Consider the following 14,496-nt stretch of genomic DNA (forward strand, 5'->3'; position numbering starts at 1 on the left):
ATACTTCTCCAATCAGTAAAATCCAAAGAGATTTAGTGGAGGTGACCCTAAAATTAACTTGCTCTGACAGACTTCCCTAATGGAAAGAATTCTTCCATCAATGGAAAGAACTTTTGGATCCAATCCAGCAAGGCTGTTTCTCATATATGAAAGGTTTGCAGCAAGATGCAGTACTTGAATAGGATGGAGTAGCACAACTGCTGTTTATTCACATAAACGAAATCTATGTATTTTTGTAATCTTGTGTATTTAAGAGTTGGCAGTTTCCAAAATGTTAATACTTGTGAGAATTCAAATATTACTCCAGTGTAATGTATTATATCTATTTGGACTTGGACCAAGGAGATTAGTTTGTGTTCTTTTCTCAGCTGTAAACTATTATTGGAGAATAGAAGCCTTTGAAATGAGGATTTATAGAAGATTAATTAAAATATTCTGTGCCAAGCTTACACAATATGAGAAAGACAAGGAGAAATAAATTGTGAATACCATCAGAAAAAAGAAATTGGAATATTTTCAACACAGGCAATGAAAAATATCAACTACTTCAAAAATAGCATTTGTGATTGTCAACCACCAATAGGATAAGAAAGTAAAAGTATCAGAAGAGTTATTTTCTTCTCATTAGTTATCTTGGCCAATAATGAACTCTCACCTTAGCTTATGTTATAAGCTTATCATAACAACAAAGTGAGGAAAATCCTGTATGCAATTAAAAAATAACATGAATATGATAAATAAGAAATCTATAGCATGGAAGTGAGCGAACATTAGCATGGATGCAGTATACAGCTTCTTTCAGTCTGGAGGGAGCTCCACTCAGCAGAATTCCTATAATTACCACATCAGTTACTATATTATAACATCTTTTGTGTTCCTTAAATATTTTATTACTAGGGAATTTGTTTCTATTCTCAGACCATCACTCTAAGTCAATTAGCTGAGTTAGCGGTTCCTCTGTCCTTCCCAATGAGATTGGGTCTTTGATCATCTGCACTCCTCTAAACCACATTCCAGAATACTTAACTTACACAGACTTCACTGTGGTATCTGTTTGGACTTAATAACTACCTCAAAATACCTCTAACTTTTCCACAACGTGTAGAATCAACTTTTCTCACACCGTGGGGCTTTTTAAAAATAATTTTGGGGATGATCCCTTTGACTCACAACTTAGCTTAAGAGTATGAAGTTTTATGGGTGTGAACAAAAGTTTGAAAGCAGAGAAATAAAGAGTAAAGGAAATATCCAGTGCTATTTTTTTTAAAGAATCTACAGTGTTGTGAAAATTGTAGCATTTATTTATTTATTTATTTATTTATTTATTTATTCATTCATTCATTCATTCATTCATTCATTCATTCATTCGTTTGAAACATTTATATAGCCTATAAACTATCTATAGTTAGTTTTATAGATGTGAGGTGGTCACATCATTTTATCATATTTCTCAGTTTACAAACATTCTTCTGGCTGTCTCAGATTAATCCTTCAAGCCTTGCTATGAGTGTCCCTATTTTTTAGAAGTTAGTAAATGAAGATGTGACTATTTCTAAGTGATCTTCCATTCAAATGGTAATTATGTAGCTGGTTTAACAAATTTTATTTTAGTATAACATTCTACATTGTAGAATTTCTACTCTTAACAGAATTTACAAGCTATTCTTAAAATGATTTTTGGTTTGACTTAAATTACAGGTAGCATTCACACATGGCATCAAGTCATGGCTTGTTGAACATGCAGAAATAAGCCATAGTCACGATAGGCTTGATGATAGCTAAAGATAGGTATCTTATTCAGCGCATTTGTGATTGTTGTTTTTTGTCCAAAGATGCCTTATATCACTGTGACTCTATGAATTAGACTACACGTTTCATGAAGGTAAGATGAAGCTTGGAGGAAAAAAGTAGAATTGAGATAATTAAGTCTTCCACTCCTCTTCACTATACACCATTGAAATTATCCAACGACAAGTAAACACAAGTAACTGTGTTTTACTGCACTAAAATAAACCATGATAGATTGTCTGGCCTCATTTGCCCTTTACACTAGGTTAAAATCAATCATACCCTCAGTGTGCCCATAACATCTTGAAATGTCCATCTTTCTCCCCAAATCATTTGTAGTTGAACATTAATGAATTTTAAGATGTATAAAGTGAGGCATTGTATTTAACTATTCCTTGTTTACTATTTCACAGCTTTGCATTATTTAAGTAAGCATCAGGCACCTTTACTTTGCAGGCATCTGATAAATAGAGAAAAGTGAGACGACTCCTCTTGGTATCGGTATCTGATAATGGTTTGAAGACAGCTTGAAATCTAGAAAAGATAGATCTAGACTTAATCACTACTTCTCCTTCTTTTTCTTCTCCTTCTCCTTTTATTGGAGATTAAAGTATATTTCCTTGAAGGGGCAGGTGGCATTATAGAAGTTTTAAACCACATAAATGTGTGACTTGCCAGCAAGTTTATTGGTAGGAACCGACTTTGTCTCATCTGCATGTCATAAGTATCCAAAACTTTGCCCATGGATTTTCTTTAAGTTTACTTTCTGATAGTTCTTATCTTTGTCTCTTGAGGCTATTTACCTAAAGTTAAATTATCATTTACATAATGACATCAACGCTTCTTGGATCAATTCCATTTTCATATTTGTCTGAACAATATGTTCATTAAGAAGGGTAGACTTAATGGAAAGGAACATCTAGTCCCACATTCTGTACTTCCGCTCTAAAACGTAGAATTTCAGGATTCAGGATTAAGTTTAAGGCTTGAAATGCCTCCATATTTACTCTCATTTCCCAAGAGGATAATTAGATGTGCAACCTATAGTTGCCAAGGACAGAAGCACAGTAAACAGGCTTCAGCTGATCTCTTCAGTCAGGCCAAGGGGATGGAGAGATAAACTGCTGTTTCATATTTATAGAAAGTCAGCAGTTGGAAAAGAAAAAATACACAAGTGCTATCCATGCAGTCTTCTTCAGACTGCCCTATGAAGCATTTGTTGAAGTACTTAGAGAACAGCTTCATGAATGAGAACTTTTTTTACACAAGAGGAGCATCTGTGTGTCACAGCATAATTGAAATCACATACTCTTTTTCTAATTACAACTTTCCGAGTGTTCATTCACCAGGCTTATGTGTGGTCTGTGTTCGCTCAGCTGTGAATGAAACATTTCACATGCAAAGTATTTCTGAGAACACTGGCATAAAGCCTGGTGAACCACTGGGATAGTTCAGGAACAAGCTGTCCATGCTTGTTCTGCAAACCCAAAGAATGCCTTTTAAGTCCATTTCATCAGCTTTCTCTTCCATTTTGATGCATTGATTCAAATTCCTGGTTCTGTTGTATGTGACCTCTGGATCCTCTTTATGTCAGAGGTGAAAGTAAAACATCTGAAGAGGGCATCTGAGAGGATCTCTCTTTGAAACCTGAAAGTCTTTGTGAAATGAACCCTTAAGACCCGTGTCAGTATTTCATTGCTCACATGAATTAGATTTTAATGTCCTGATTTTGTTCAGAGTTTGACGTACCCCAACCAGATTTAGATTGGGGTAAGCTATAAATATTGTAAAATAAATATTGGGAAGGATTGCGTCCAGTAACTCAACGTGTAGTACAGAATCATAAAATTGGAAGATTTATAAGCTCAATAGGTTAACTGCCATTCACTACAAAAAAATCTAAAAGTAGAACACCCTAACAGATGGCCACCATCTGAATAACTGCTGTTCTTACTGCTCAGGCAGGTATCTCAATACTCAACCAAAATCTGCTGCTACTTTTTCCCTCTAAAGTAAGTCTAGAGTATTTGAGGAACACTCTCTTCTCTTTCCTCTCTAAGCTATACAATATTCTTTCTACAGTACAGATATGTTTTCTAGATTAGTTTACTCCTAACCATCTAAATCAGGGGTATCAAACTCGCAATGTCACATGACGTGTTGCGACATATCGCGACTTTTTTTTCCTATGCCGGCAATGGGGTGGGCACGGTTTTGCCATAACGCATCCAGCCCGCGGGCCGGCAGTTTGACACCCCTGATCTAAATTATTCTTCTCTGAAATTATTCCTGTCTTATCATTTAGAGATTAAACCAATGCATAATTTAAGTGATGAAGTAAAACTATGCTACTTGTGCTGTGGAAATAATAGTATTATTAATGCAGTGTAACATCAGGGGTATCAAACTCGCAATGTTAAGTTTTTTAAGTGTGTGTGTATTTTGAATGTACTGTGTGAAGCCAGGTACAGTATCTTTTTTGTGCTTGTAATCTGAATTGTTGTTATTATCCCTTTCTTCTATTGTTGGGATTTTTATTATTGGGAAATGATGGCAATTTCTCCTTCATTGGATAATTTTAAATTGACTGTGTATTTCCTAACTATCATGACATTTTCCTGCTTTCTTGCTTTCAGACAAATTGAGAAAGCTATTTTTATTGCAACTCTCAGCTTTCCGTATCAGACTTTACCTGTGCTTTAGCTTTCTTAATACTGTCAATGGAGATTCTCAACCATCCAGATCATGCTTGTCCCAAAGGTGCTTTTTCCAAAGGCAACTGGACTTTCTTTGTTTTTTCCTTTGAAAACGTTCACTTCTTCAGAACTGAAGAAGCTTCTTGGTTAAGAAGCAAAATGTTTTCAAAGGAAAAAAAAAACCAAGACGGTCCAGTTGTCTTTTGGAAAAACACCTTCGGACTTTCTTAATACTGTCCCTACAGATCTGGACTATTGGTTTTACTTGTCCTTAATGACTTGTCATTCATCCCATTCTTACACAAGCCTCTCTTTAGTTCTTCTCCACCTTGTGTTGTTTTCTTTTTCTTATTGGCTATCATGTTATGTTCATTTTGTTTTATAATTGGTGCCCACAAGACAAGTGTTTTTAATCTCAGTTCTTCTGAGAATACAATTAAACAATTCCTTCTGTTCATTTCACTCTAGAACATATTGCTAGGAGTTGCTTGAAGGTCAGCAGTATTTAAAAAGTGTTAAAAAATAAATGAGGTATTTCCAAGATGGAATTACTCTGTATGTTGTTGATCCTTTAGAGATTAGTTGTCTAATCCCTTGAAGATTTTAGTTTAATCTTGTATTCTGGGAAGGGGGAAATCTCCACTTCGTAGAACTCTTTTCTGGGAACTTATGAATTTAGAGATGCTAATGTTTTGTGATTGCCCAAAAGTTTCCCTAGCCCAAATGTTGAAACGGTTACTGAGCACTAGCAATGTCACTTGTACTTGAAATCTAGTTGGATTATTGATGAGCCTAATTCATGAATTTAAATCCTTACTACATAGTCTCAAAAGATTATATTAGACAGTTGTGTAAAAGCAGTCCCTCTGAAAACAGTGATGGAATTGGAACTGGAATCCCATGATTTCAGCAGGAATTAAGTGCTACGCACAGTCTGGCTTCAATCCCAAGGGTATAAGAATAATTTTTTGAGCAATAGGATGGATTATGTATGTAGCTGCTAATGCCTGAGGCTGAATTAACAGTTTACACATATTGTTTGTGGTAAACCTTAGATCTTCTTACTATACTGCTTCATATTGTATAAGAAATCAAATAGGGAATCTTAAAACAGTGATAGTGTAAGCAGACCTTCTTGTTCAAAGTAACATTTCCACAAAAATAGGCCTTGTTTCGTGCTCCCGGAAACTGTCTAGTCTGTTATTGAAAAGATTTCTGTAGGTTTCCCACAAGAAGTAGGGGTTGATTTTTATTTTTTGCATGCCCCTAGAGCACCTGTATGGTGAGAACCCAACAAACGGTCATGTGAAAGTCGATGTCTGTTATCTGGCCATTCCCTTGAATATATATAATGCTTCTATGCCTGAAAAGCTCAGCAGTAGCACAAGAGGAAGCCAAGCAATGGGGCGCCAGTTAGGCTCAACAATTTTAATGAAAGAATTTGTCCTGTTGGGGTGTAAAGAAACCAAGAATGAATGGCCCATTGGTTGTGGCAAGTCAATGGACTCGTCTTGCTTGTCTTCGCTCTTGTCTCTGTATAAATAAAGCATTGTTGTCCATCCTTGGCATTTGTGCCTCATGGTGATAAATTGGTCTTGATGTGTCTGACATTTTAACCAAGTCTTTTTAATGGTCTGTTTTTGAAAGGCTCTGTTTTCCCTATATTTTGCACCAACATAAACCTTGACAGCACACCCTGTCCTATATCAGGTTAACCCTTTCTTTATCCTAGGTTAGGGAAACTCAAACAGCAAGTTGTTAAGCCACAAAAAGTGATGCAAGTGATGCAAGCAAGAAGCAAGCAGACACAATTTGCACCTGCAACTGAGTTTTTATCTGCAGCCCGCTGTTGATATTGCATCAACATTTGCTTCCAATTGAAACATTAAAAAATGGATGGCCTTTTTCCTAGAACTTTTGCACTAATTTCTCATTTGTTAATTGTAATTTGTCTTCTGAACTCTGTATCTCAAAATGCAACTTAAGAGCCAAAATTAAAATAAAGCAGACTAGCCTTTAACTCCTTGCCTATATATTTGTTAGTTAATTATTCAATTTTGCATAGTTGTTGAGATATGAAGGGAAGATCCTTTTGCACATGCTTAGTTCTTCATTGTCAATTGCCACTAGGAATCCCAACCTGTGGATCATTATATTTATGTTTATGAAATATCTTTGTCTCTTTCACCAGCCTTTTCATTATTACATTATTTTAGTGTTTTTTCTTATTTTTTGCATTCAATGTTCTATTTTTGTTTTAAATTTTGTAAGCAACTTTGAGTATCTGCCAAAAAAAGAAAGATAGCATGAAAATCAGATAAATGAATATTTTCCATCTAATTATTGCATCGCAGCCTGATTATTGTATTCCTACTTCCAGAATTCAAATCTTAGAATTTCAGCCTGCTATGTGGAAGGCACTAGTCTGGAGAAAAAAATTCTCTGTCTCATTGAGATGATTAATCTCATGTCATCTTTATAAAGAAAGTATACTTTCCTGCTATTCTCCTATCCAACATCCTAACTTATCTGCTAACTGTGATTCACAAAAATTGTTTATATTTTCATTACTTGTTCTTGTTCTCCAAAAGAACAACTTTAAATCATATTACCCTGGGCTTTTTCTGATGATAAAAAATACTTTTGTCTGTTATATAAACTGTGAAGATCAATTGCTCACAGACTTGCTCTCAAATAATGTCAGGAGAAGAACTCTTAATTTTATTATTTTCCCCAGTTGCAGTCTTTTTACTGTAGTCTGTTTTGGGAAAGTTTCAAACTAATGTGTATAAAAATAAAATGTAGTTGTTAAACTAAGGGGGAAATGTCTATATCTGGAGGGGCTAGTTAGAATGTCATCAATATATCTACAGTATATACTATATAGATATACAATACATACAAAAGTATACAATAGACCTGTATTGGATCAGAAAGAGGGCTGAGAAAATATCTAGAGCTCTCACATCCTGGACATAAACTGTTTCAATTTCTCCCCTCAGAATGCTGCTATAGGGCATTTTATGCCAAAACAAGTAGACATGGGGACAGTTTTTTTCCTTGTACCATCACTCTGCTGTACATCTAATTCCCACAGTACTGTCTTATATCTATTTACCCATGTAGTAAGGCTGTATTACGTTTGTCCTTCTCATCTGTTCTACTATCTTCTCTTATTGCTATCATTGTTACGATTATTATTACTTTGATGTTGCGATTATTATTGCTTTGTTGTTTTGCATGTACATTGAGAGCGTATGCATCGGAGACAAATTCCTTGTGTTTTCTAATCATACTTGACCAATAAAGTATGCTATTCTAGTACAGAACATTAGTAGTGCCATGTTTATGACAGCTGATCAGATTTAATGTGATATTATATGCTTCTACCTATTTAAGTATCCCAAACATAAAACTGAATACCTGAAAAAGAGAGTGCAAGTAGGGACAGTTGGGATAATTGGGATAATTTGAAACTGCAGTCATTATTAGCTTTCCTGAAGTAAGGTCATTAAAATAAGCCAGGCTTACTTCCAAGAAAACATATTAGATTATTATTGGTAAGCAGTCATTGGCTTCAGGGTTATCCTTATCAGTGCTGTAAAATATGTACTAAGTAAACATTCTCCATAAATTTGTTTGCTACATCCAACACTACACTTTTTTATTTCCTACATTATTAATATTATCTTACATTATTTATTTATAGATTGTAAAGGGAATGTGAGGCTCATTGCAAGGCAATTTTGGGTGTATTTCCATTTTGTTTACTAAATTTTGTATTCTTCTCCCTGTGGTAGTGGTGGTGGGGTATATTTATATTCCCAGATGATGCAGTCCAAACAAAGGCTTAGTTCTGTCTGTGTATTCTGTAGAGTTTCCAACATTTCTTTTAAAAAAAACAAAAAAAACCAAGGATGGGCTCTCCAGTATTAGGGCCATCAAACTTCCTGACAGAACAATTAATCAGTGAAACGGCTTGCCTCCAGAAGTTGTGAATGCTCCAACACTGGAAGTTTTTAAGAAGAGACTGGACAGCCATTTGTCCGAAATGGTGTAGGGTTTCCTGCCTGAGCAGGGGGTTGGACTCGATGACCTCCAAAGTCCCTTCCAACTTTATTATTATTATTATTATTACTACTACTACTACTACTACTATTATTATTATTATTATTATTATTATTATTATTATTATTATTATTATTATTATTATTATTTTCAAAGAATTTAGAATTAGAATCAGAATTCTTTATTGGCCAAGTGTGATTGGACACAAAAGAAATTTGTCTCTGGTGCATAAGCTCTCGGTGTATATACAAACAACAATTGATAAATTATAATTATAATCATAAAATACATTAATCATAAATCAAAAGACACAACATTCAGTGATGGTCATAGGATACTAAATAAGCATTCAACATAAATCATATTAGGATACTAAATAAAACAATACAAATCGTAAGATACAAGCAACAAAGTTATAGTCATAAGAAGATAAGAGATAAGTTAATAGGAAGGATGAGAAGGATAATAGTAATATAGCCTCCTAGGTAGTTTGACAGTGTTGTGGGAATTAGTTGTTTAGCAGAGTGATAGCATGGGAGAAAAAACTGTTCTTGTGTCTAGTTGTTTTAGCGTGCAATGCCCTATAGCAGGGGTAGTCAACCTTGGCTCTTTTATGACTCGTGGACTCGTCCACGAGTCATAAAAGAGCCAAGGTTGACTACCCCTGCCCTATAGCATTGTCTTGAGGGAAGAAGTGGAAACAGTTTATGTCCAGGATGTGAGGGGTCTGTAGATATTTATCAAATAAGCAGCTTCCCTAAATTATCTTCCTTTCATTCAAAAAAATCAGAAATATATTTTGTAATTTTTACTCCAATTGTATGTGGGTCAGTGAACTTAAGTAGTATTATTTCTAATTTATAAATAGTTCCTTATTTCATGTATCAAAATTAGAGACAATAAAAACTGAATCCATGCAGAGTACACTATTTGTATTGTGTAATATTTGGGATAAATTTATTTTCTTTAACTTTATTCGAAGATTTCAGAGATATGAGAGGGAAAAGACATCCCATTTCTTTCAGAGCTATTTGACCTATTATAAATAATGTCTACAATTTGTAAAAAACAAAACAACGCTGGATGCGATACAATATATTCTTGGCATGGGTAACTTTAACTGTGTTCCATTTGTTTGTTTTTGTAGCCAAACAAGTATGTCTAGCTGAAAAAATTAGCTGTGGAGACTCCAGCAATAAATGCATTCCTGCCTCTTGGAAATGTGATGGAGAAAAAGACTGTGAAAGTGGAATTGATGAGGCTGGTTGCACTAACAGTAAGTGTAAAAACCCAGTAAGATATGCTTGTTAGTCTTATTCCCATACTCCACATTCCTTCCCTCTTATCTTTCTTCTCTACTTTATTTGCTCTGCGTAACTGTATTGTGTGGTGCATCAAGTTGCTTTATTCTATTAGATTTTATGAAAAGAGATGAAGTAATATTCATACTAACTTTGGATATATAGCATATTGCACTGCATTATGCTTTATTTTGATTTCTTTCTTATTTAGCATGATTTGCTAAGAGAGACCAGTAAATAAACCATGGGTAGCCTGGCCAAGTTTGAAAACCTGTTTTATTTTTCTCTTAGTGTTTTCAAATGTGGCTTACAATGATGCGTAAGCAGGCTTCATGGCTTATTTCCTGGTTTGGTTTTGTGTTCTGCCCCAGCTTTTAACATATCCCAAGATACAAAGATAGAAATACTAAAAATAGGTGGGCAAAAAAGCTAATGTATTTAACAAACCATGATTAAAACAAATTGTAGCTTAATATGCAAGTCCCACAAACACCTCTTTTTGGTTTCTAGTGTAGATAACTTTGGGATAGTTGTTAACTCCAGAACCATGGCTTATACAATCAAGGGGATGAAAAAGTTAAGAAACATTTTAATAAGGGCCCTATTTTTTTAAAGGAGCCTAAATACAAGTGAAACACTAATGGATGAAAATTTGGTTCCACCAAATGAAACTTTCATATTGTAAACCATATTAAAATGTAAGGTTGTAATAAAGAGGTCCTTGGTGCTGTATGAGCTTGCTTGTTTTCTTGCAGATGTTTCATTACCCAAACTAGGTAATATCATCAGTGCTAGTCTGTAAGGTTGAAAAATTGTCCATTGGTTTCCCCGGTAAGATTAATGTGACTTCTAGTTTCCAAGGGCTACAATACATTATTTTTTTAGATTTTGTAATAATAAACTTTTCTTATTTTGTTACATTCAATTTTTATTAGCTTGGACTTGGGGATGCAGGAAATGGGATAAATATTACTATTTATCCGGAAACAGGCGTTGAACGACTGCATATAAATCTTTCCCAGCATTTGCCTTTTTAACCCTGATGATGTCAAGTGCACTTGACGAAAGCTTGGTAGATTAAACTCTATATGTTTTATAGATTTCTCTTGGTGGTCGCTTTGTTTTATAATGAATATTCCCAAGAGTCGTATTTTTGTTTTTATTTCTGAATATTACTATCTGTATGTCATATGGCATTTCTATGTCTTCAGTACTCTAATGAGCAAAAGGCACTTGTTTCAAGCAATCAGCTTATGAATCTATTTTTCTCTTTCCTATATTTCTATGTATTGTAAATTTCTATCAAAAAGAACTCCTATGTAGAAGAAATTACATAAAGTAGGAAAAAAGTACCTTCCATGCCTTTAGTGTAAATTGATATATTTCAAACTGAAATTTGCTTGGCAAGTACTCAAGAATAAATGAACCTTATAAAGAAAGCTGACAATCATCAAGATTTTTTACTCTTCTGATGGGAGAAATTTTAAAAAAATGCATTCCTGTACTGGCTATGGAGGAAGGGGCTTCCTTCCTCTTGAAATCTGCTGGATTTCTATCTAGACTTGTAGCAGGTATATTCACAAATTCAGTACAAAACTGAACTATGTATGATGAACCAATGACTCAAGGTACTGTATATTATTCATTGCCTCAGCTTCTTTTTATTCTTTGGAATTTTTAATTTCTTTTTCTCATAAAGAACTCTTACTTTCCCACAAACAAGCTATTCTGGTTGAAAATTATCTTTTCACTGCTGTTATTCTTGCTTCCCCTTTTCTTTCTGTTTGCAAAACATTGTTTGGTTTTATTGATTAAACTCTTTTCCCGTCTCTATATCTCATTTTTGTTCTGTGGTGGTCTCCAAATATGGCTTTAGACAGAGGTTAACAGCAGGTTCTTTTGCTTTTCTATTCTTTCTAAGTTTATTACGGGGGGGGGGCTTTTTTCCCTTTACTTGGGTGCTTGAAAACTCATGGCAGCTCTCAAGCTCATCTCTTGAAATGTGAAACCTCCTGTCACATTAAGCGCCTGTGTCTTCCACAGAAAGTATCTCCATTTCAAAGCAATATCAACCTCATCAGTCACACATCAGTCTTTTTGAAAATGAGATCCACAGTGGAAAAAGTAGTTTCTCTCACTTCACTGTGCTAAAAATCCAAGAACCTTGAAACTTAAAAACCAGAGAAAGCGCTGAATAGAATTTGCCAGTTGCTTTTAAAAATATGAAAATTGCACCACTTTACAAGAAATAGCATCCATGTGTTGTTTGTATTGGGGGCTTAATAGGTTTGAATTGTAGCAGTTACAGCAAGGTGATACACTCTACTTTTTTGTTAGGTGTTATTGGATCACAAAGCAGAACTTTGGTAACGAACCCAGTTGTGAGGAATTCTTTGGAAAATAATCAACCAGGATAGGAACTTTCCAGATGGCAATGTGGGGATTTTTATAGCCATCAATAAACTTACTCTTTAGACCAGGGGTAGTCAACCTTGGCTCTTTTATGACTCGTGGACTTCAACTCCCAGAATTCCTGAGCCAGCTTAGCTGGCTCAGGAATTCTGGGAGTTGAAGTCCACGAGTCATAAAAGAGCCAAGGTTGACTACCCCTGCTTTAGACAAACAAACCTACAGGCTGTAGGGCAGGGGTGTCAAAATGCTGGCCTGCGGGCCGGATGCATCATAGCAAAACCACGCCCACCCCATTGCCCGGCAATGGCAAAAAAATCGCAATACGTCACGACATGTCACATGACGTTGTGAGGTTGACACCCCTGCTGTAGGGATTCACTGTAACTATGCCGTGTCCAAATTGCTACATCAGATTGCTGTTAAATAGTCAAGCACGTGCAATCAATACAGGTACTTTCCTGTCTGTAGTGAAGAATGAGATTCCCTTGTCATTATGTCATATGTGCCTACTAGGCACTACCTGAGATGTATAAGTGGGCCAATCAAAAATCTATTCTCTCCACACTTCTCTAATTCTGAATTCCCTGCAAGTTTTCAAAGCTCCTCCTCCTCCTCCTCCTCCTCCTCCTCCATAAAAGTATTGGCCTTCCCAATACAACACTCAGTCAAACAGAAAAGAAACAATTTAAAACATGAAGGTATGCGAAGGCCCATACAGGCTACCATATCCACAAAGGTTCTGTCTCTTTTTAACTGGAAATTTGCCTCATGAAGAAAGTATCCACAGGTTTTCAGCATATGGTGCTCTTGACCTTTGTTTTGTGAATTTAGAGCACTGATGTTCAGCAGCCTGAGTATTGGAGGTATTAGTAAGAAAAGGAGTCCTAGCCCTCAGGCTTACAGTCTGAAGGAACTTTACACACAAAGAAAAAGATGGCAAGAGAAAGGGAAAATAATACTCAGATTGTGATTCTGAACAGTCATACTGTCGTGCATATATAGCAGTGGAATGGCAATAATGCAACCAAAAGTAGTTGGTTTTCTTCGATGAAAATAAAAAAAGCAGTCCCAAATTGCTGGTGACTGATTCTCTTTTTTCTGCTGAATTTTGAAAGCAGTCACTGGCCCATGTAGGAATTAGATAAGACATAAGACCTTAAAGTGAACCATGCCACATCATTTCTTTGTTTGTTTTTTGTGGGGAGGAAGCATAACAAAGGATGGAAAAGTATTTGCTCTAAGACAGGGGTAGTCAACCTTGGCTCTTTTATGACTCGTGGACTTCAATTCCCAGAATTCCTGAGCCAGCTTAGCTGGCTCAGGAATTCTGGGAGTTGAAGTCCACGAGTCATAAAAGAGCCAAGGTTGACTACCCCTGATCTAAGAGACCAATTCTTTAAATAATTATGCAAGCAGCATTCGGTTCAACATTCAGAATTTCAGTCTTCCCCCCCCTTTCTATGCTCAAAGGAGAATGTATGTACAGAATAGCTTGATGCCCCAATTAGTATTAACATTGTGTGTCTATCTTGAGCTGTTGCTATGTTGAATTCCCCATAGAGTTAATCAAGATCTTTAGTAGGAACTTGTCTGGCAATCTCTGATTGATAGTATAATCATGATCCTCTTTTCTCTTCAAATCCCCTTCTCCTTTTGGAAATCTCTGCCATGATACTTGATCCCATGCTACTGCATCTTTCTGTTTGGTATCTTAAACCATTTTGGAACCTGCATCTCTTCAGCAGTCCAAGACAACTACCTATCTCTGCTTGCTAGCCATTTTATACTTTTTCTTCCCTCTTAAGTTCATTTGCTTCTGCCAGCTCCTTAACTCATTTCAGCTTCCCTTCCCTGTGAGAGATTCTGCAGATGCAACAGCATATCTGATTCTTCTCTTTGTTCCTTCTTAGGCTCAGCTACAATCTTTATGTCTAGATCAGTGTTTCTTAACCTTGACAATTTTAAGGCATGTGGACTTCAACTCCCAGAATTCCACAGCCAGCATTGACAGGATAATATACAGTTCTACCTTCTCCATTCTGAATCAGAGTCCTTTCTATATAACTTTTTATTGATATTCTTATAAAATGTATTTATTATGTTGTAATTTACATTTGTACTATCTGAAGATGCGCTGATATTATTGCTGTGAGGTAAGTAGGAAAGGAATCAATAATGCCTTGCTCAAAATTATTCCAAGCCCCTGAAAACTTTAGGACTATATTTGCAAA

General features: G+C 35.5%; 1 protein-coding gene across 1 annotated transcript in view; it reads left to right on the forward strand.

Annotated features, from left to right (window-relative positions):
* The window catches only part of LRP8 (LDL receptor related protein 8), a 206,931-nt gene that overhangs the window by 150,033 nt on the left and 42,402 nt on the right, over positions 1 to 14,496 (forward strand). Inside the window, exon 4 of the mRNA XM_015810886.1 lies at positions 9,700 to 9,828. Coding sequence (XP_015666372.1) covers positions 9,700 to 9,828 — 129 coding nt within the window. The remainder of the gene's footprint in view (positions 1 to 9,699; positions 9,829 to 14,496) is intronic.

This window comes from Protobothrops mucrosquamatus, unplaced genomic scaffold (genome assembly GCF_001527695.2).
Source record: "Protobothrops mucrosquamatus isolate PMUCROS unplaced genomic scaffold, P.Mucros_1.0 scaffold24, whole genome shotgun sequence".
Lineage (NCBI taxonomy): Eukaryota > Metazoa > Chordata > Lepidosauria > Squamata > Viperidae > Protobothrops > Protobothrops mucrosquamatus.